General features: G+C 42.7%; 1 protein-coding gene across 1 annotated transcript; it reads left to right on the top strand.

The window, feature by feature from the left end:
- Positions 1-17,008: 17,008 nt before the first annotated feature.
- LOC308327702 (toll-like receptor 13) lies at positions 17,009-20,056 on the top strand (the record flags this gene model as incomplete). Its single annotated transcript, XM_080781227.1, has 3 exons — positions 17,009-17,462; positions 18,264-18,381; positions 19,831-20,056. The coding sequence occupies 3 exons, from the start codon at positions 17,009-17,011 to the stop codon at positions 20,054-20,056; spliced, it is 798 nt and encodes a 265-aa protein (XP_080637353.1).
- Between the last annotated feature and the right edge of the window lie 4,613 nt (positions 20,057-24,669).

Here is a 24,669-nt window from a genome sequence, read left to right as displayed (position 1 = left end):
CAATACAAAAATTGTTAACTGTGAGTGGACGACACCATAAAGCATTACACTTGTTTACAATAGGGGCTATATAGGGCCCACCATTTTCAATTTATCAAATAAACTAGAACTGCACTCTGTCAAGTGCATACTTGCTTGTTGCACACTAGTAGGCCATGAATGGCCAACTAGTGCGCAAGCAGAGCGCGCAAGTACTTTCGACCGTTATAAACTGTCACTTCTGATGCGTATGCACCGTCCCAGCAAATTGTGCCTGATACGGCAGTGGTGCCAGATTGCATACATGTACACACAGGAGCATTACCTTTAATCCTCCCAACACTAAAACATATCGTCATTACGTCACCATCGAAAACCAATTACACTCTGGCATTGGGTCCTTTAATCCACATATTATGGAGATGGAGATCAATGGATTTTAAAAAGTCTGTTTTCATTGAAGCTGGTAGAGCCGTTATTGTTCACTTCCGGTTCACTGCCTTTGTAACGATTGCCTAGCAGTAGCAACCGAGGGCTATTCAGACGCTGGAGAGGAAAGAAAGGAAAGGTACTATGTTTACCCTGCAGGGTAACTGGACTAAGCTCAATAACTTGTTTACAGCCAGGCCCTGCTCATAGGACATTTCATGGTAGGGGTTCAATGCCTTGCTCAAGGGCACTTCAGCGGTGGTAATTTTAACGTGCCCGTCCGGGGATACGAACTCTTGCAACCTTCCGATATCAATTCAAGACCGCTCCGCAAACCGTTCGGCCACCGCTGCCGTTTGGCCAAAACTCGTCTAACTTGTTTATTTTCATCATGTAACTCGGTAGATTCCTGACAAAAGCCACATCCATGGCATATCATCACTGAGTTGTTGTACAGATACAGCTACTTATTTTTTTCCTCCTTCTGTCTGTGTGTAAAGAGATTTCATCTGAGAAGAGGACATCCAGTCTGGGCCAGGAGGAGCAGCTTAAAGAGGAACAGCCGGAGGCTGATGTGTCAGCATCGACATTACTACATAGGAACATGCGGTGCAACACTGAATCAGGTAAAAAAAAAAAAATAATGCTAATTGTAATACTCAGCCTTATCAAAAATCCAACTATTCAATTGTAGCCCAATTTTCCTATACAGTGGAATAAAGTGTGCAAAATGCAAATCAATTTGAGCCAGCAAATGAGCAGCAGCTGTTGTATATATACATATACATTGCAGTCATTAAGCTGAGGGGATACTTCAGTTCAACAATTAAGACGGCAAAGTCTTACAAAGTTGGGCAACAAAGCAACTGCTCTGTTTGACTGTTTTACATCCGGGGGGTTAATGTTAGTACATTCAAAGGAATCACAGACCTCACTTGGCCTGTGGTGAATGTGCCACAAAGAACACAGAACAAAACAAAATGAGTGTATTATCCATGGACCGTGTCTTGTAGTGGTGTGTGTGTGATGCTGTTGTCGTGCATGCGTGTTTGCTCATGTGCAATCTATGATCAAGATGGAGGTTCAAACATCCAAACGGGTAACGGTTTGCTCTCATTGTATCTTTACCCCAGGCTTCCTGCACCTACCTGTGTGTAAAGAGGTTTCCCCTGAACAGCGAGAGACGAGCCCCAGGCTGGTCAAGGAGGAACCAGAGCCTCCACACATTAAAGAGGAACAGGAGGAGCTACTTCATAGTTCAGAGGTGGCTGATTGGTCAACATTGACATTAATAACAGTGAAAAGTGAAGATGATGGTGAAAACGGAGAGACCGAGCCTTTGGCCAGCACCTCAAATCCACACATAGAAACACAAGCTGATGTAGAGGACGGTGGAGCATCACAATTCACTAGAGATGATGAGCTCCTCTCTTCACACTGTTATGAATTGGACACTGAAGACAGTGATGAGTGGGAGGAGAAGCAGGAAGACCAGTCGGGTTTAAACACACTTCCATCACATGTGGAAGGAGACGAGTTGCCTTTGAGCCACAAGCTGAAGAAGCATGCAGGGGGAAAGAGCTTTGATTGCACAGTTTGTGGGAAATATTTTATTAATAATAGAAATCTGAAGAGACACATAATGATTCATACAGGGGAAAAACCACATTGTTGCACAGTTTGCGGCAAAGGCTTTGTTCAAATGAATGATCTGAAGAAGCACAGTCTGATTCACACAGGGGAAAAGCCCTATATTTGCACAGTTTGTGGCAAAGGCTTTAACCTTAATGGAAATTTGAAGCAACACATGATGACTCACACAGTGGAGAAGCACCTGGTCATTCATACAGGAGGAAACGGCTTCAATTGCCAATTTTGCGGAAAAGACTGTAATTCTAAACAAAATCTGAAGAAACACATGGTGATGCATATGGGGGGAAAACCATACAGTTGCACAGTTTGCGGAAAAGGCTTTGTTCAAATGAATGACCTCGAGAAACACAGTCTGATTCATACAGGGGGAGATCCCTATAGTTGCACAGTTTGTGGCAAAGGCTTTGCCCTTAATGGAAATTTGAAGCAACACATGATGAGTCACACAGAGGAGAAGCCCTTCATTTGCAAAGTTTGTGGCAAAGGCTTTAAACTTATTGGAAATTTGAACCAACACATGATGATTCACACAGAGGAGAAGCCCTGTGTTTGCAAAGTTTGTGGCAAAGGCTTTAAGCTTAATGGAAATTTGAAGCAACACATGATTATTCACAAAGAGGAGAAGCAGCTTGTCAGTCATACAGGGGGAAATGACATCAATTGCCCATTTTGTGGAAAAGACTTTAATTCTAAACAAAATCTTAACAAACACATCATGATTCATACAGGGGAAAAACCCTATAGTTGCACAATTTGCAGTAAAGGCTTCGTTCAAAGGAATGATCTGAGGAAACACAGTCTGATTCATACAGGGGAAAAGCCCTATGTTTGCGCAGTTTGTGGCAAATGCTTTGCCCTCAATGGAAATTTGAAGCAACACATGACGCGCATACATCACACATAAGAGAAGCCATTTAGTTGCGGCTTCGAGCTTAATCCACAGTTTGATCTGCATATCATGGCGGTTCATGAAGAGGAAAAGCCCCATATTTTCTTTTCAAAATCTTTTTATTTGAGTTTTTGTGACAGACCCAGGGGCAAGCCTTAAACAGAAAACAGAAAATAAAAACAAATAAAACTCCATCCCCTATCCCACCCACCCCCCACCCACAATCCCAAGGATAGTCGGAAAATACATAAATCTATATACACATACACAGCATACATGCATATAGTTACAAAAAAGAATAAAATAAATAAAAAGTAGATAATAATAGAGCAGATTTTAATAGCAGAGCAGAATTTGTTTCAGTTGTGGCTGGCGTGGCCGAGGCATAGGCACGGCACACTATACCGTTTGTGTGTCGTGGTAGAATGTCAAAAACGGACCTCAGGTTTTGTAAAACTTTTTTTCCAGAGCCGGCAATTGAAAACCTTAACATCTCCAACTCGAGACAGCCCCATATTTTACAGTCTGTGGCAAAGGCTTTAGTGACAATAAGTGGTCTGAAGCAATAGGATTCATACAGGGGGAAAACCCCACATTAGGGGCAAATGTTTTATTCAAATGGGTAACCTGGAAAGGCACATGTGAAGACTAATCATACAAGGGAAGACACTAAAAAGTGCAAACTGCATTTTGGTCAAATTAATAATCTGGTAAAAAAAATGAATTATCTGTAAACAAGTGGATTCATCCAAGATCCAAGAATCTTTTGCAGTTTGTGGCTAGGGTTAGCCCTTTAGGGGGGAAAAAAAAACTAAAATTGAAGAAGCATGCAGTGATGAAGCTGTTAACATGCCAACTGTGATTAGGTATGTATTAAAAACAAAAACAAAAAAACCCTCCTTTGATAATCACGAGAAGACGAGTATTTTCCAGAATTTTTTTATTATTTCTGTCACTAGCCACCACTTGCTTCCATGGTAGCAGCAGCCAAAATCCCAAAACTTGTGCAGGAGCACAAACGTAGTCTAAGCCCTGACTTTAGGGCTCAGAATGAGGTAAAAGACGATGCTGAGAGCTTAATAAAACATTAATTCGAGCTCCCGGTTAGCATATTAATGGTTCTACTGACAGAAAAGATATATACGCCCAGATAACGGTACTTCTTCTCTGCTTTTTTTGTTTATTCTTCTGGCATTGGGTCCACACTCCAGGCATTGCCGGCAGGTGGTAAAGGGTTAAGGTGTATTTATATAATTAATTACTTGTTGTCTATTCTTGGTTGCTGGGTGTTTGAATTGTGGTGTATATGTATGTATTTTCTTGTCTTGAATGAACATTGACTCGAATAAAACATGTCCCCTTGTGTTATAATACAGGCTCTCTAATCTAAATGTGGAAGTGCTACAGTCATGAGTCCGACACCCTACCCAAAACCCAACCCTAAACCTAACCTCACAGGAAGTTTTTTTTATTTTATTTTGTTTTTTAACCCATTCTGAACGGGAACCCATTTTGGTGTCAGCATCATGTTATGCTTTAGCTATTGAAAAATAGCAGATCTACAACGCCACCGAGTGGCGCGCTACGAGCTTGTAGGTCTGCTATTTTTGAAAAATCGAAGAACGACTGACATTTTTAGAATCTGATCTCAGGTCAGAATGGGTTAATCAGACCAGTGTGTGTCCAGTGGAAACCTCGTATGAATCTGATCTCAGGTCAGAATGGGTTAATGTTTTTTGTGGCTTTCACCTTTTTATTTATTTATTGTTTTATGGAGGGACAGACAGTAGGCTGACAGGAAATGGAGAGAGAGATGGGGGGGGGGGGAAGACATGCAGTGAAGGCCGTCGGGATCGGGAGTCGAACCCGCGGCACACTGCCAGAAATATGAACGCTTTTTGGATCATATATCGTATAAATTAAAATGATCGGGATGTTTAGGTCAATTTGTCAAGTCAACTTTTTTAGGAAAGTGTTTCCGGTTCATGGCTTTCAGAGTAAAAGCGATCAGACAACTCCGGCACCCCAGAGCTCCTATTTTGAAGCACTTCCGGCACTGAATCATATCTGTCTCACACACGTGCAGGTCGAGTAATTCATATCAACAAAGTCACATTTCATGGCAGTAGCCAAGGTTCATACTGTAGCCCACACTGTCATTACTTTTTGTAATACACGTCCTGGCCTGGGAATAAAAAACACGGGTGCTAAGGACGTGTATAGAGCGTCGCAGTCCCGCCCCCTTTCATGACGACGCCAGGCCCAGTCCCGCCCCCTTTCATGACGACGCCAGGCCCAGTCCCGCCCCCTTTCATGACGACGCCAGGCCCAGTCCCGTCCCCTTTCATGACGACGCCAGGCCCAGTCCCGCCCCCTTTCATGACGACGCCAGAACCCAGTCCCGCCCCCTTTCATGACGACGCCAGAACCCAGTCCCGCCCCCTTTCATGACGACGCCAGGCCCAGTCCCGCCCCCTTTCATGACGACGCCAGGCCCAGTCCCGCCCCCTTTCATGACGACGCCAGGCCCAGGAAAGGAATCCCATCCAATGCATTTTTCCTCATAGACATTTCAAAAAAGTATTTATTTAAAGACCTTTTAAGCGTCGTACGAAGCCAACTCGAGTCGTGACAAATCATGACAACAAACACAATATTTTGGACCAAACAAATAATTACAAAGAAGAAAAACAACAAAAAATGTGTTTTTTTCTACTTTCGAATTCTTTGTTTGGCCCAAAACATTGTGTTTATTGTCATGATTTGTCACAAGAGTTGGCTTTGTCCGCGGCGTAAACGTCTTTAAATAAATACTTTATGAAAATGAAAATGAACAGGCATTTTATTTTCCGGGTCTCTCGAGGGGGCGGGACTGCGACGCTCTATATGCATCACTTCCTTGTTTAGGGCTCCATTAGAATAGCTCGTAACGAAGGGACACGGTGGTGCTGTCGCCTCACAGCTAGAAGGTCCTGGGTTCGATTCCCGCCGGGGACGCTGTGGGCACTGGGGGCATGTTCCCTCATCTGTGTCATCAGTGCCCATACCCAAGGCGGGGTTGGCGAAAGGGCCTTTCTGTGGGGAGTTTGCATGTTCTCCTCGTGTCCCCTATAGGGTAGGTACCCTCACAAAAACATGCCGCAATCCTGGTCTACGTCCCCCTGGCCACTGGCCAGCCGGGGCGCCTGATGGAGGGGAAAAGGAACTGGTCGGAATAACGTGTTCCTTCCACGTGCTACGTCCAACCAGGGAAACTATCCCCCCTGTCAGGTGAAAGGAATCAGCTTGGACTCCTCATGCACCGAAGGAAGCATGAGGTCAGTCCGCTGCCCCACCAGGTTGGCAGAGGAAGGCCCAGGATTACATTAGATAATTGACACTGGGTGAAAAAATGGGTTACTTATACAACATTGTGGGATAAAACATAAAAAATACAAAATAAAGGCTCGATAACTCTGAATCTAGGGAGCCCTCCATGGTTTTGTCAAGCGCAATGTTCTGTCTTCATGTCTGACTTCAGCATGGCTCTCGTCTGGAACGCTTCTAGAGACTTCAGATGAATCTACGTGAGGTAAGAACGGAAGATTATGCCTTCCGGTTTTTCAGAGTAATTTACAATTTACAATTTAGGCATTTTAGCAGACGCTCTTAATCCAGAGCGATTACATTAAGCAAGAACAAAAAGCATGGCAATACATAAACAAGTAGTTATCATGAAAGCTAGTAAGAACCTAACAGTGGAATATTTATAAAAATAAACCTATTAGAGTAGAGTAGAGTTTATTTATTTTGGTCATTATAACAAATCAATATAGTGCCTGCTTTTCTTTCTTTTTTTGCAAAAGAAACAGGTGTAGGCTGAAGCCTAAGCTTATAGTGCCTACCCTTCTAACAGATAAATGAAGGCTTTCATAGGTAAAATAATACAACAAAGCAAACAGAAGGGGGAAAACAAGAAAACAAAACAAAAACAAACAAACATAACATAAAACAAAAACAAAGACAGACAGGACAATACAGTTAACAGGAACAAGACAAAAAAGAACAAAAACATCAAAACAAAACACAAAACGAGAAAACCAAACATATCAATGTTCTATTATGTATCTACTATTTTTGATCAATTCAATTTGATTTATTCGATCATGTCTGCATAAAATGCTGCTGACACACACTCCTCCCCCTCCCCTCCGTAACCATGGCAACGCGCATGCGTGACGCACGCTAAACACGGAAGTACACGCTTGTTCTTTTCACAGCAGTGAAACAACGTTCGCGCTGAAGAAAATGTCTTCAAAACGAGTTAAAAGGTGTCAAACGGAGTCTGTTAGGCGGTCGATAAATGAGCACCTGATGTCGGTGGGAGAGGAGATACTGTGTGTTTTGGAAAGCCAGCAGCGTGGCGCCACTGATGTCTGTAGCGTGGAGCTTAATGTCAGAGTGTTTGTGTTGGAGCGCCTCCATGCGGCAGCAGGGGTGATGTGCAACCTATTCCAGACAGAGATGGAGTCACTGCTGGACGTGATGCTACAGCCACGCATCAAACTACACAAAGCAGGTTTGTAAATGCATTGCATGTGGAAACACAAGAAACTACAAGTTCATAGCAGCTATAGCTGAACTGGACTACATTGACCAGGAGGAGATTCCTATGCAGGACCTCCTCACTGGTCAACAAAAACAACTTGAAGGCCCTAACAGGAGCCCTCATACAAGGTTTTTACAAACTGGTCAGGCTACTACTTGGCCTCCCTCCCCGAACCCACCTCACCCCTGCCCACTTTGACAGGCTGGAAAGGCTTAGGGTTGACAACAGTGTACAGCATCTTGCAATGGGTCTGGCCCACAAGATTTGATACACCACCAAGATACCCATGTGTAGCACTGCGTGGAAAGCGGGGAAACCCGGGCCTCCCACAGTCCCACTCGCCAGACCAACGCGCAACCTGGCGTGCCAACAGGGCTGAGACCGATTGGCAGGGCTGTTGCGGGGCTGGGTCTTGGCTGGGGTCTACACATGCATGTACCTGTCTAAATACTTCCTTAATGTCAACGAAGTCCACACCCACAACACCAGAGGGAGTTCAACAAACCGCATTTGCAACCCAGATTCGGCACAAACAAGGGACTAAATTAATTTTGCTACTATGCCACCAAAATGTGGAACGCCCTACCAACAGTCATTAAGACATGCAAATCCCTTGACTCCTTCAAAACCGCTCTCAAAGGGCACCTACGGACGGCTGCAATCCGGCCCCCGGAAAATATGAATCCCCCCCACCGCCCCCATGTGTTCCCCTCACTGTAGGCCTCTATGATGATTTCCTGTTTTTGGCTTGTTATGATGAATTGAACATGTGGACGTGGACCCTCTTGTAAACAATTAAGTGTAATGATTTATTGGGTCGTCCACTCACAGTTGACAGTTTCTGTATTGAGTTATGCTTGAAATGTACTGTAATGCACATCAGGAGCAATTAGGGGTTCTGCGTCTTGCTCAAGGACGCTTCGACACTAACTCTGGGGGAGCACAACAGGGTTCGAACTGACAACCTTGCCGTTACCATCCGGCCACTCTACCCCCTGAGCCACCGCCGTCCCTTGGTTGAGTTTGCTTTCAAGTTGCCCGACCAGTGCTCGTTTGAGAGGGGATGACGACCGGTTCTAGGCCTTTTGAGGCCCTAGGCAACATATTATACAGAGGCCCCCCCCCTCCTGCTTTGCCACGCCGGATAAAAATTGTAAATTTGCCATGAAAATGCTTCAATCTGGTGCACTTTGAGATCAAAATTAAGAAGCTAGGTGGGGGCCACATGTGGCCAGTAGCCCATGTAAGGGATACATGAAAAAAAAAATCTTCTCCCTGTGACGAGGCCCCCTCAGTGGTTGAGGCCCTAGGCGACCGCCTAGTTCGCCTATGCCTAGAACCGGCCCTGTGGTCCTACCCCCCCCCATGAGACTTACAAATCCCAAATGTTTATAAACAAATCCCAAATGTTTGTAAACAAATCCCAAATGTTTATAAACAAATCCCAAAATGTTTATAAACAAATCACAAATGTTTATAAACAAATCACAAATGTTTATAAACAAATACCAAAATGTTTATAAACAAATCCCAAATCTAGAGTTGTCCCGATCACGTTTTTTTGCTCCCGATCCGATCCCGATCATTTGAGTTTGAGTATCTGCCGATCCCGATATTTCCCGATCCGATCACTTTTTTTTGCTCCCGATACAATTCCGATCATTTCCGATAATTCTTCCCAATCAGATACATTTTGGCAATGCAGTAAGAAAAAAAAGGGACTAAAACGGTTCCGAACTGCCGCCCCGTGTCCGAAACGGTTGAGAAATGACAGAGTTACTGTGTGCCGGTCCCTCTACTGTACCCTCTACTGTACTGTACTGGCACACACGAAATCATCATATACAGTTAATATGGGCATGTGTTTGTGTGCGTGTGTTAGGTTGCACACAGGTGGTGAAAAACAACCATGCTGTTTTCATGCTCATACCCAGTCCAAGGGACTGGCTTGCACCACTCAAAAAGTTTATTTATAGCATTATCTTTTATTCTTTTTTTAGCATATATTATTTTATTAGACATTTCTGCCTTTTCATTATTTAAAGGGGGAAAAAAAAACCTTATATTGCTATTTTAATGTGCCTCATCATTATGTTCAAGGGAAAAATAATGCACCTATGCGCTCACACGTGGTGCAGAGTCGCAGCACATGCAGGGAGGAGAGGAGAGCTCACTGGGGAGAGGAGGGATTCCGTGGCACAGAAACATTTACAAAAGTTTACAATAAAGATCTCTGCATGAGATATTATGCTTATATTATTAGAAGAAGGGTTTCTATCTACAGTCATGGATTGGACATAGAGTATTTTGTTGGGACTTTTCAGACGGAATATTCTTCTCCTGCTGCGGGTGGACAGAGCAACAACAACGAGTTGTTTTTGCTCTCTCTCTCCCTTTTTAGCACTCAAACAGCGAGTGCAGATGCAGAAGCAGATCTGAACAAGACGGTGCTTAGAAGCCTGTTGATTCGAGGTTACTCCGCTGTGTGTGTCTCTGTGTATGACGATCAATAATTATTCCACCGAGTGGTCTTTGCGAGGGCTGGATTCTCCTCATCATCTCTCTCTCTCTCTCTCTCTCTGTGGTTCCTTCTTTTTAAAAGTCGCTTTAAGCGTCGGTTGTTTCAGTGCAGCCGCTGCCGCTTGTTGTCGTTAGCTTTCTGCTATTAGCCTACTAGCCACGCAAGTTACAAGTTACGCAAGTTACGCAAGTTACGCAAGAACGTCGCCATTCGTAGCAAATCTACAAGATCACAGCGCGTTGCGAAAGCAACTCTTTGTGAGCTTGCAGATCTGCTGTTTAGGGCCAACGTCACTGTCGTGCGCTAAGTTTTCCTAGGAGCAGCAGCAAGAGGCTGCTTCGAGAGGAGGATGTTTTGTTGTTATTAATTATGACTTTTAATTAAAGACTCGGGAGGATGACTTTAAGACTTATAGATGGTCACGTTTCTTCTGTAACGTTAAATACAATTAAGAAAAGATTTAATAAAAAAATATATATATTATATTTAATAAATATTTTTTTCCCGATATTTTTTTCCCGATCCCGATCTTTTGAAAATGACGTGATCGGGCCCGATCGATCGGGAGGCCGATCGATCGGGACATCCCTACCCAAATCCCATGAGACTTGGTCCTACCCCCCGACCATGAGACTTACTACAGGTCAACTGGAAGTGGTCCTACCCCCCCCCCATGAGACTTACAAATCCCAAATGTTTATAAACAAATCCCAAATGTTTGTAAACAAATCCCAAATGTTTATAAACAAATCCCAAAATGTTTATAAACAAATCCCAAATGTTTGTAAACAAATCCCAAATGTTTATAAACAAATCACAAATGTTTATAAACAAATCACAAATGTTTATAAACAAATCACAAATGTTTATAAACAAATACCAAAATGTTTATAAACAAATCACAAATCCCATGAGACTTGGTCCTACCCCCCCGACCATCCAAACCAAACGCGTGAAGCGAACGCAGCTCGTGTGTGTGCATGTCTGTCTGTCTGTCTGTGTGTCTGTGTGTCTGTCCCGCTGTTACTGTATATGTGGACCTGGCCCCTTTTGTGCCCATATATGGAGCTGAGTGATTCACAAATCACTCAGCTCCATATATGGGCACAAAGGGGACACACACACACACACACACAGACAGACAGACAGACATGATCTGCTAGGTCTCATAGTAAGTGCTCACTGCGTTCGCAATAAAACTGGATCTCTTCTCCACTACTCCCTCGCTAACATAGTCTAGTTTTTAATCTCTAGGTCGCAGATTACTATGAAAACCTGCAAAACCTGTCAGTCCGTCCGACAATCAGTCGATCCGCCACGCCTCCATATATGGCCGTCAGTCCATCACCCCTTGTGACAGATCTCGCCACTATATATGGTCATCAGTCACGCCTCGTGACACGCTCCATATATGGTTTCTATATATGAAGATCATGACCTCATCAAACCCTGGTTACCCACACATGGAGAAGACTGGATCATCACCTGGATCTGCAGCCAGCAACACTATACATCTGACCTCAAACCCTTAGATGTCAATATATGGAGCTGAACTGTTCTGACATTCCATATGTTGACCTAACCTCATCAAACCCTGTACACTCAAGACACTGCCCCCGCTGCTACCCTTAGATATCCAAATATGGAGCTGATCTGTTCTGACATTCCATATGTTGATCTAACCTCATCAAACCCTGTACACTCAAGACACGTTCTATATACAGACTGCATTCCATATGTTGATCTGACCCCCCCCCCCCAAGCCAAAGCGCCAGCACTCACCCAGCAGTATGCTGTCACTGAGGCGGATGTGTGCACGCCACCTTGGCTTTGCCACATTGCTCATGTGCAATCTATGATCAAGATGAAGGTTCAAACATCCAAACGTGTAACGGTTTGCTCTCATTGTATCTTTACCCCAGGCTTCCTGCACCTCCCTGTGTGTAAAGAGGTTCCCCCTGAACAGCGGGAGAGGAGCCAGGAGGAACCAGAGCCTCCACACATTAAAGAGGAACAGGAGGAGCTACTTCATAGTTCAGAGGTGGCTGATTGGTCAACATTGACATTAATAACAGTGAAAAGTGAAAACGGAGAGACCGAGCCTGTGGCCAGCACCTCAACTCCACACATAGAAACACAAGCTGATGTAGAGGACGGTGGAGCGTCGCAATTTACTAGAGATGATGAGCTCCTCTCTTCACACTGTTATGAATTGGACACTGAAGACAGTGATGAGTGGGAGGAGAAGCAGGAAGACCAGTCGGGTTTAAACACACTTCCATCACATGTGGAAGGAGACGAGTTGCCTTTGAGCCACGAGCTGAATAAGCATGCAGGGGGAAAGAGCTTTGATTGCACAGTTTGTGGGAAAAGCTTTATTTCTAATAGAAATCTGAAGAGACACATGATGATCCATACAGGGGAAAAACCACATAGTTGCACAGTTTGCGGTAAAGGCTTTGTTCAAATGTATGATCTGAAGAATCACAGTCTGATTCATACAGGGGAAAAGCCCTATATTTGCATAGTTTGTGGCAAAGGCTTTAACCTTAATGGAAATTTGAAGCAACACATGATGATCCACACAGGGGAGAAGCACCTGGTCAGTCATACAGCGGAAAATAACTTTAATTGCCCATTTTGTGGAAAATACTTTAATTCTACTAAGAATCTAAAGAGACACATAATGATTCATACAGGGGAAAAACCCTATAGTTGCACAATTTGCAGTAAAGGCTTTGTTCAAATGAATGACCTGAGGAAACACAGTCTGATTCATACAGGGGAAAAGCCCTATATTTGCACAGTCTGTGGCAAATGCTTTGCCCTCAATGGAAATTTGAAGCAGCACATGATGCGCATACATCATACATAAGAGAAGCCATTTGTGAAATCTGTGGCAAAGGCTTTAATTGTGACAATGGTGGTCCGAAGCGATTATGATGATTCATATAGCCCCATAGTTGCACATTTTGTGGCAAAATATTTATTTAAATGGATAACCTGAAAAGGCACATAAAGACTAATTATACAAGGGAAGATTTGTTTTATTATTATTGATTCAGTGAGATCGCTGTGCAGACCAGTGTCTGGATAGGTTGCTCGGCAATCGATAAACAGAATAGTCTGTCACTAAAAAGATTCCACTCCTTCTACGTACTTCAACCGGGTGCAGTACTTAGTTTAGACAGTTTTTGGTTTAGACTAGTCATTGGTTAGACCAGTCATTAGTCCTACAACTACAACCTATCTCAAACCCTCAACCCTTAGAAAAACACATTTCTAGAGGTGAAAGAAAGGGACCTAGTAAGGCCAAATCTTAATTGCCCAGACTCTTCTTCAACAAAGCAAACATTCTTTGTTCTGTACTCATACAATAGTACGGTACTGAACACTTCCTTAAACCAGAAACCTATACCTAACCTCCCACAGGGCAGCATACCTAAACCTAACCTTGACCCATGTCTAACCAATGACTATAGTCTAAACTAAGTAGCATATGCACCCCTTTCAATCTTAATGTTTTATTACTGATCTGTTGGTTTAATATCAATTGAATGCTTGCAGATACATTTTAGTGTTGACAAATATTTGTTTGGTGAAGAATAGCCTACATTTGTTCAACTCGTTTCTTTACTTTTATTTTTTTAAGAAAGCCAAAATAAAAACATTCTTAACCGGTATTTATTTGGAAGCGATGCCAAGACCCATGTTCTCATGGGTTAATTGTTTCAGTTCTTCGTTCCAATCTCTGGTGCATGTCACACATGCCACTTTCATTTCCTCATCCCCAATTCCCCATTCCCAATCTGTAACCGCATGTGGAGTCAACGCACTGGCACTGCCCAATTCGTGTGTTGTTGCGACAATAACATACATATGTAAGAGGAATATAAACACAAGACCGTGGCGCAAAACTTCATATTCACCCTGCTCTAATGCAACAAACGTGTGTTCTTACATCCTCCATTTCACGATTTCAGCACTCGTGAGTAAATTAATTGAATTGCTATTATGAAAGTTTTCAGTGACGTTGCACCCACAACTTGGTTGCATTGTCGTCAATAATTCATATGTCTTTAAAACGTTCTAATATTAATATAGCATATTGGCATTGTCTGTTGGTGCACACATGTTATATGGACCATGTAACAACATGGTCAACAGCACTGTTTGCAAATGTAGCTACATTTGTTGGCCACAAAGACAATTTAGACAAAACATGCTGCTGCCTGCTAATGGTAGATATAGGCTAATTATTTTTTCGGGAAAATTGCAGATAGTTGAGTGAACCAGTTGCCAGTCTTGCCGGAACAGATATGGTGACTTTAGTAAATGTGAAAAACTGTATTTTACACCAGAAGTGGAGCTTTTCAAAGTATATTCTCCTATTAAGGAGGCAGCTTTTTGTTTAGCTTGTAAGCTATATTCAGGACCTGAATAGCCTTTTTCAGGAAGGTATGATTTGCGTGGTCCATCAATCAGCTGTTTGGCTGTTGAATACAGTAGGCGGCGTAGGCCTATAGGAAAATACATGAAACAGCATCGTTTTTCCCCCATCTCATCATTGCCATGCATGTTTCTTGTTAATGACTGTATTAATAACCATAAAGTAATCTCCTAGTCCTTGCATAATAGTTTAGCAGAGACTGAAGTCGGAAAGGCTGTGTCAGCGGGCAGCGCAGGTAGTAGTGGATATGCGCTAAACTTGTGCATGTTAATTAATTAATTAATTAATTGATTGGCTGAATCTGTAGGGCCTTTTGATTCGGTGAAGCGCCAGGCCCAGGGCCTTGAGAGGGGTTGATAGTAGTGCAAATCATCCTGAGAAGCATGCGACTGTTCTATACTATATCTTGGTGGTTTGGTGAAGTTTGCAATGTTTTTTTGAAAACCTTATGCCTTATACCTCTAACACCATATGCCACAATTGAAAAGCTTTCACACCAATGCACAATCTTGATGATGATGATGTACGAATTCCCTCCCAGCAACCAACCAGCATAATCCCCAAAAGGACCTGGCCGTTCACCCTGAATTAAGGACAGCAATGATGCCTGCACAGAGGGGAATCTGGCATCCTTTCCCTTTCTTATTCCTGCTGTTTACGCTTCTTCTCACTGCTATACCGGCTTACGTCCTGAAAGACTGCACTATTCTTTACTCTGAAAATGTCACCGCTGGTGTTTCAGTAGATTGTGAGCGCCGTCAACTCGGTAGCATACCAGACAACATTCCCAGAGAAGTTATGGCATTATCACTCAGTGGTAACAACATTCTAATGATAAACAGGACGGATTTGATGAATCTGATGAATCTCAGAGAATTGTCACTGGGCTTTAATTCAATAACTCATGTCGATGACGGAGCTTTTAGTCGGTTGGGGGAACTTAAAGTGTTCCATATGAACAATAACCGTCTAACAACACTGACAGACAATATGTTTCAGGGACTGTCTAACCTCTTGCTATTGGGCTTGGATTGGAACGATATCCGATTCATCAGCCATGCTGCCTTCCAGTCACTCCCCAGTTTACAGGAACTATATCTGAATTTAAACTATATACATCAAATGGCCGATATCATCACCATCTTACAAGTACCACGATTGCATGTGCTGGAAATCTCAATTTATGAATTAGTGTGTTTTCAGTCAAAAGATCTGCCATTAAACATGTCCTCTGAGCTCAGGGCATTGAGAATTAATTCACATTCCATAAAAACGTTTAGCATCACAACAGCTGTATTTCCAAATCTGAAGACAATTGATCTGACACATTGTTGTAACGAATCAGGATGGGAGTGGGACATACCAGACAAGATTTTTCTCAGGAATATAACGCATGTGTATTTTTCTTTTCCAACTTCTTTTAACATCAGAAAGTCTCTACAGAACCTTGATTCACTAGAGTGCCTACAGCTGTCTTCTATGTGGCTAAACAGAGGTCTATTGAATATTGCCTGCAAAATACCCACACTGAGGACACTTGACCTACACAAAAACGAAGCGCAGTCAGTTCACTTAAGTGAACTGACAACTTGTACTCAGCTAACCAACCTTGATCTATCATCTAATACCCTGACTGGACTGTCAAAGGATTCAATCAGACAAATGGAACAACTGAGTCACCTGAAACTCGACAGAAACCAGCTTACTAAAGTGCCAGACGATGTCAAGGATCTCTCCATGCTTCAAATCTTACACCTGGAAGACAATAATATAAATAATTTACTCTGCTCAGACTTCTTAAATTCAACCAGACTCACACACCTTCATCTAGATTTCAACCAAATCACTGAAATGAAACCGTGTGTTTTTCAACATCTCAGTGAGTTAAAGGTTCTAACTATGACTAAAAATTACATTAAAGTGCTTGGCACTACATTCTGGACTGGTTCACAGAAACTAGAATTATTGGATTTAAATATGAATGACATTAAATAATTAAATAAGTACGATTTTCAAAGTCTTGCGTCTCTGAAGCACTTAGATGTGTATTCAGACGGAGTGAGGGAGGACTATGGTTGGTTGGACGAATTCGCTTTTGAAGGACCGGTTGGGCTCAAGTACCTTACATTACGAAATTTCAGGTTGGAGGCACTCGGCAAAGACACGCAGCCAAGAAACGCTTTTGAAGGACTGGATGAACTTGAAACCCTTACTCTAATTTCTCTGCTGAGTTGCCGTGACTTACCGTTATTGAAGAGCCTGAAAAGCCTTACAATACAATGCAAGGATCAATTATTTACTCAAAACATATCGTACATCACATTCAAAAACACACCAAACTTACAAGTTCTCGATCTCTCCCACAATGAACTGAAGTCCCTAGATTTCCTGGAACAGTCCAACCTGACCCGAGTGTCTTCGCTGGACCTGAGCCAGAACGAGTTGACTGTGATCAATATCTCGGTGTTCAGTTTTCTTCCTGCTCTCCGGTATCTTAAGATGAGTGGCAATCCTTTCGCTTGCGAATGCACTAATTCCGACTTTCAGCAGTGGATTCTGAACAACAGCCAAACGCAGGTGGTTGATGCTCACAGCTACACTTGTGGCTATCCTCTGGTGAAAAGGGGAACCAGATTTCTGGACTTTGACTTCCATTCCTGTTGGATGGACGCTAGCTTCGTCTGCTATGTTTCCTCCACTTGTGTGATTGTGCTCACTATTCTCACGACCTTCGCCTACCGCTTCCTGAGTTTGCAGCTCCTCTATGCCTACTACCTCTTCCTGGCCTTCCTTTACGATGCCCAGAGAAGAAAGAGGGGGTCTCCTCAGCGCTACGACGCCTTCATCTCCTACAACGTTCACGATGAGCTCTGGGTTTACAGAGAGATGCTTCCAGTGCTGGAGGGAGAGCAGGGCTGGAGACTCTGTCTGCACCACCGAGACTTCCTACCAGGTACAAACCTCTCTCTCTGTCTCTCGCTTGCAGTGCACTATGTATTTATCTAAACCTGCCTGTTTAAAAGTGTTGGAGACATTTTGACAGGGCATAAAACAGCTATTTTTGTCGTGAAAATGTGCCTGAAATCATTGAATATAATTATTTCAGAGCGAGCTTTTAACTCAAATCTTTGCTACTGGGATGGTCCCTCATGGAACTACATATTTTCAGATGGGAGTCGGCGGCCAATGTCATATTTGGGGTCCTTGACATGAATAAGTTCGAGAACAACTGACATAGAAACATTTTTTTTGTTTTTCAGAAAACTGAAGACTTTTGTTTTAATTTCTTTAAATATATTTTTTATCCCACGATTTTGTAATCCATTTTTCACCCCTGTGTCAATCATCTAATGTGATCCTGGGCTCTACACACCCTCCGCCAACCTGGGGAGAGCAACGGACTTAACTCATGCTTCCTTCATGCTTGAGTGTCCAAGTTGCTCCTTTACACCTGACAGGGGGGAGTTTCCCTGGTTGGACGTAGCGCGTGGAAGGAACACGTTATTCCAACCAGTTCCTTTCCCCTCCATCAGGCGCCCCGGCTGGACAGGGGGAGGCAGTTTAGAGACCAGGATTACTGCATGTTTTTGTGAGGGTACCTACCCTATAGGGGACACGGGGAGAACATGCAAACTCCACACAGAAAGGCCCTTTCGCCAACCCCGCCTCGGGTATTTTTCTTAATTTCGACATCAGGCCAAAATGGGTTAATGTCTGTATGCATAGTAGTTTTGACTGTTTGTCATGTTTCCAGGTAAAGCCATCATAGAGAACATCACAGAGGCCATCTATGGCAGCAGAAAGACCATCTGTGTCATCAGTCGTCGTTACCTGGAGAGTGAGTGGTGCTCCAGAGAGATCCAGATGGCCAGGTGGGCTCCCAAATTACCTAGACATGTTTACAAGTAAGACGCGAGAACGCGGGAAGCGAACGCAGATCGTATAAGTTATGGCTCAGGGTTCAGCGCACAACTGATACCGACAGGGCTCTGTGTGCCTGTGTGAGAGAGAGGAGATGTGAGGGCCAGGTAGCGTGGATGTGTAGGCCTATGGAAAAGATGATTTTTTTTTCAAGTGTAGCCACAAAATGGCCTAATAATGGAATACAAGTTGGACCACGCCATCACACTCATGCCACCATGACTCAGCCATAACCATATAAGGAGTCCCCAAAGCAGCTATACGTCCAAATATGGAGTGTGTTGCATCAATCACAAACAAATCACTCAGCTCCATATATGGGCACAAAAGGGGCCAGGTCCACATATACAGTAACAGCGGGACAGACACACAGACAGACAGACAGACATGATCTGCAGGGTCTCATTGCGAACGCAGTGAGCACTTACTATGAGACCTAGCAGATCATGTCTGTGTGTGTGTCTGTCTGTCTGTCTGTCCGTGTGTCTGTCCCGCTATCCAAATATGGAGTGTGTTGCATCAGCAATCACTCAGCTCCATATATGGGCACAAAAGGGGCCAGTGATTTGTTTGTTGTGGACCTGGCACCTTTTGTGCCCATATATGGAGCTATACGTCCAAAACCCAAATATGTACGAGCTGCGTTCGCTTCCCGCGTTTGCGCGTCTTACTCGTAGTTAGTGCTCACTGCGTTCGCAATCACTACAACATCATGCAAATGTACATGTTCTCTGAACGCCACATTTACTCACTTGGAAGTGGCAGGAGAATCTGTGCATTCTATTTCATGCAATGTGTGCTTAAACATGTTGTGAAATAACCGGTCCTTATAGATGTACACATTTCACATTTTCATATTTTTTGATTTATCAAAAGCACTTTCCATCAAATACTATGTAGCTCTTATTAATGTCCATTAAATTAGCCTGGACTGTAGTGGCACCTAGGCTGCTAATGTTGCCACTTGCCTGACAGTGTGTCGCGGGTTTGACTGCCGATCCCGACGACCTTTTTTTGTGACCAACATTTCATTTTATTTATTTTATTTTACCTTTGCTGCTTTTCATTCCCCCATCTCTCTCTCCCCATTTCTTGTCAGGCTACTATTTATCAATAAAACAAATACAAAAATAATAATTCAATTCAATTCAATTCAATTCAATTCAATTCAATTCAATTCAATTCAATTAAAATGTTTAAATAATAACAACCCTTTTCACTGTAGGCCTACATAAATGTTTACTTGCAGTAGATGCCGCTTCACTTACCGCATGTGTTTCCTTATTGTAAGCCGCAGTGCCGTATATGTCTTACCGTGAATGAGTCTGCACATAACGCTAAGTAATGTTTGAGTCTTATAGCCTATACAGTAATGCTGCTCTCCTGTGCTGTGTGTGCAGCTACCGTCTGTTTGATGAGAAGAAGGACGTGTTGATCCTGGTGTTCCTGGAGGACATTCCAGCCCAGCGGTTGTCTCCCTACTTTCGCATGAGGAGGCTGGTGAAGAAACACACCTACCTGAGCTGGTGCCAGGCTGCACAGAACCCTGGACTGTTCTGGCAGAACCTGCGCAGAGCTCTGGACACCCCTGACACCGACCTGTGTTTGAATGGATTGTCGACGTAATTTATTTATATACGCTGCCTGTTACAAATTATTATAGCCTATAGTTTGTGGTAAATATAACCAAAAGTGCAGGGCAACTGATGTTGCATTTGTTTTCAATCCCTCAAACATATATTCTAGCTAGTTTGATGAGACTTTAAAGCTGGGACACACCTTTGTGGGTGTCTGGTTTAATTTAGCCTGTTATAAAAGTGCTTTATTATTATTATTATTATTATTGTTGATTTTATTATGTTTTCTTCTCTGCTGTTAGTTCAACAGGGGTGGCAGTGGCTCAGGGGTAGAATGACCGGATGGTCCCAGTTCGAACCCTGTGGTGCTCCCCCAGAGTTAGTGTCCAAGTGTCCTTGAGCAAGACTCTGAACCCCTAATTGCTCCTGACGTGCAGGTTGGTGCCTTGCATGGTTTCCTCCGGCATCGGTGTGTGAATGGGTGAATATGATGCACAATCTATGTAAAGCGCCTTGGATAAAGGTGCTATATATAAATGCACCATTTACCATGTTATCAATGAAAATCTCCAGATTGAGATATTAAATGTACATTATGTGACACCCTACTTAACCCATTCTGAACGGGAACCCATTTTGGTGTTAGCATCATGTTATGCTTTAGCTATTGAAAAATAGCAGATCTACAAGCTCATAGCGCGCCACCGAGTGGCGCGCTATGAGCTTGTAGGTCTGCTATTTTTGAAAAATCGAAGAACGACTGACATTTTTAGAATCTGATCTCAGGTCAGAATGGGTTAATCAGACCAGTGTGTGTCCAGTGGAAACCTCGTATGAATCTGATCTCAGGTCAGAATGGGTTAATTTCCATAGATTATTTATGCAGGTCAACCATGATCAGATCACTAGTAATAAGTGTGGGGAGGATAGAGCGTGGGAACCAACGCCCATCCTGCTAATTGTTTCAGTTCTTTCTTAAGGAAGGAGGGGGGGGGGGGGGAGGGAGGGGGGTTGCACAACATGGTCTTTCATTTCCCCATCCTGATAATCTCCTTCTGTGTGTGGTTGCGTGCACGTGCGTGGTGGAATGGGCTGCTTATAGCCCGTGTAAACGAGAAGATCTACAAGCTCATAGATCTACGAGCTCATAGATCTACGAGCTTGTAGATCTGCCAATTTTTGGAAAAACCCGTGAAAATGTGGCGCAAATCTGAATATATATTCTTTGTGGCGCAAATCTGAATATATATTCTTTGTGGCGCAAATGTGAATATATATTCTTTGTGGCGCAAATCTGAATATATATTCTTTGTGGCACAAATCTGAATATATATTCTTTGTGGCGCAAATCTGAATATATATTCTTTGTGGCCCAAATCTGAATATATATTCTTTGTGGCACAAATCTGAATATATATTCTTTGTGGCGCAAATCTGAATATATATTCTTTGTGGCGCAAATCTGAATATATATTCTTTGTGGCGCAAATCTGAATATATATTCTTTGTGGCGCAAATCTGAATATATATTCTTTGTGGCGCAAATCTGAATATATATTCTTTGTGTCGCAAATCTGAATATATATTCTTTGTGGCCCAAATCTGAATATATATTCTTTGTGGCGCAAATCTGAATATATATTCTTTGTGGCGCAAATCTGAATATATATTCTTTGTGGCGCAAATCTGAATATATATTCTTTGTGTCGCAAATCTGAATATATATTCTTTGTGGCGCAAATGTGAATATATATTCTTTGTGGCGCAAATCTGAATATATATTCTTTGTGGCGCAAATCTGAATATATATTCTTTGTGGCGCAAATCTGAATATATATTCTTTGTGGCGCAAATCTGAATATATATTCTTTGTGGCGCAAATCTGAATATATATTCTTTGTGGCGCAAATCTGAATATATATTCTTTGTGGCGCAAATCTGAATATATATTCTTTGTGGCGCAAATCTGAATATATATTCTTTGTGGCCCAAATCTGAATATATATTCTTTGTGGCCCAAATCTGAATATATATTCTTTGTGGCCCAAATCTGAATATATATTCTTTGTGGCACAAATCTGAATATATATTCTTTGTGGCACAAATCTGAATATATATTCTTTGTGGCCCAAATCTGAATATATATTCTTTGTGGCACAAATCTGAATATATATTCTTTGTGGCGCAAATCTGAATATATATTCTTTGTGGCGCAAATCTGAATATATATTCTTTGTGGCGCAAATCTGAATATATATTCTTTGTGGCGCAAATCTGAATATATATTCTTTGTGGCCCAAATCTGAATATATATTCTTTGTGGCCCAAATCTGAATATATATTCTTTGTGGCCCAAATCTGAATATATATTCTTTGTGGCACAAATCTGAATATATATTCTTTGTGGCACAAATCTGAATATATATTCTTTGTGGCCCAAATCTGAATATATATTCTTTGTGGCACAAATCTGAATATATATTCTTTGTGGCGCAAATCTGAATATATATTCTTTGTGGCACAAATCTGAATATATATTCTTTGTGGCACAAATCTGAATATATATTCTTTGTGGCACAAATCTGAATATATATTCTTTCAGAGCGAACATTTTTTTCTTTTTTTTTTAGATGTTTTTTGTGGCTTTCACCTTTATTTTATTTTTTATTTTTTTATGGAGGGATAGACAGTAGGCTGACAGGAACTGGGGAGAGAGATGGGGGGGGGGGGGGTAGACATGCAGTAAGGGCCGTCGGGATCGGGAATCGAACCCGCGGCACACTGCCAGACTCAGGCTATACCGGCCAATAGGTGCCTGGACCGCTGAACCACAGCCCCCAGAGCCAACATTTTTAACTCAAATCTTTGCTTCTTTGCTCCGATGGGGATCGGCGGCGTCCAATTACATACATATTTTTGGGGGTCTTTGACGTGAAAATGTTGAGCAATAATGTTCAATAGAAAAAGCTTTTGTAATATCCTTGCCAATTGCCTTGGTGTTGAGGTTGAACTTAAATAAATTAACTAACTATCGCATCACATGCATGTTCTATTCTGTTGCAGTATAGCCACTTACGTACATGCTTGACTGTGTGTGTGTGTGTGTGTGTGTGTGTGTGTGTGTGTGTGTGTGTGTGTGTGTGTGTGTGTGTGTGTGTGTGTGTGTGCGCATGCATTTTTGACTGCGGTCAAGACCATGGATTTCACAATGCCACGGCCAATGTTCACACCAGACTTTCCGGTTCTTCATTGCCACTCCCAGTTCCTGCTTACTGATGCATGTGTCCCTAGCGATGACATCATGTGTCCCTACTAGCGATGACATCATGGAACGACAGTTTTCTACCTCTGGTCTGCTTTGAGGCAGAACTCCAGAGAAGAAGGGAAGATCTAACCTCATTGTCAGCTCTGTATCAGTGGCCGGAAAACCGTGTTCTTCTGGATCGCACTGGTGAAGAAACACGGGGAAGGTTAGATCAGTCGATGGGTGGCTCTTCCAAGACAGATTTCGCGCTCTCATTAGAAGGCGCGGGTGTAAGTGCCATCCAACCGATTCTCCTGTTTCTTTAAAAGTGTTCATGTGTGTGTACTGTACACCAGCTCAGTGGCCTTGTGGTTAGAGTGTCCGCCCTGAAACTGGGAGGTCGGGGTTCGATCCCCGGCCATAGTCATACCAAAGACTGTAAAAATGGGACCCAATGCCTCCCTGCTTGGGACTCCGCATCAAAGGGTTGGATTTGGGGGTCAAATCTAGTAATAATCAAATGATTCCCGAGCGCGGCACGGCTGCAGCTCACTGCTCCTTGGCTGCAGCTCACTGCTCCTTGGCTGCAGCTCACTGCTCCTTGGCTGCGGCTCACAAAATGTCACTGCGTTAACTTGTGTGACAAATCGTACGACTTTGACTTTGACTCGGATCCATAGAGTAGAATCGGCTCAACGGTCGTCCTATTTTTTTTAACTTTTAACATTTTACTAAGCTGGGATGACCAGATCTTGTGCATGTCATTGCAGGCTGACCAGGCCATACCCTTCCTAGTTTGAACCCAAATACTTGTAGGCCTAGTCATCAACCCGTTACATTTTTAGACTATTTTGACCCCATTTCTTTAGACGGTCATTTAGAAAATGAATTAACATTAACTTCACATTAGTTCCCAAACTCTTGTGAGGGATATTAACCTTGCATTTGACTTGTACTTGCACTCTCTTTGAGATGCTCATACCTTGTATCCTGTGGTTTTTTTTGGGGGTTTTCTTTAGCTGAAAAGTTCCCTCTTTTCAGCTAAAGGCAGTTAACGGCAACTTCCCTATTCTTGTGGTTAATGTATTCCTTGAATTGTTATGTTATGGTCCACGTGTTATGACTGGTCCAATATATATATATATATATATATATATATATATATATATATATATATATATATATATATATATATATATATATATATTGCGCTGATGACCAATGGGCTGTTCACCTGCAGTTCACGCAGCGGCCACAAGGATACAGATGTCTCAAGACCTCCTCCACCACATCCACTTATTATTATGTCAGTGGTGGAAAGTACTTTTACTTAAATACAAATTTGAGGTATATCTGTGCTTTACTTAAGTATGGTCACTGAGCTCTCATTGACTCCAGTGCATTCTGCCAAACTTCCG

Source organism: Protomyctophum bolini, assembly GCF_963924005.1.
Source record: "Protomyctophum bolini genome assembly, chromosome: 13".
Classification (NCBI taxonomy): Eukaryota; Metazoa; Chordata; class Actinopteri; order Myctophiformes; family Myctophidae; genus Protomyctophum; species Protomyctophum bolini.
The sequence above is the reverse complement of the archived record's forward strand: the minus strand, read 5'-3'. Positions and strand labels throughout refer to the sequence as shown.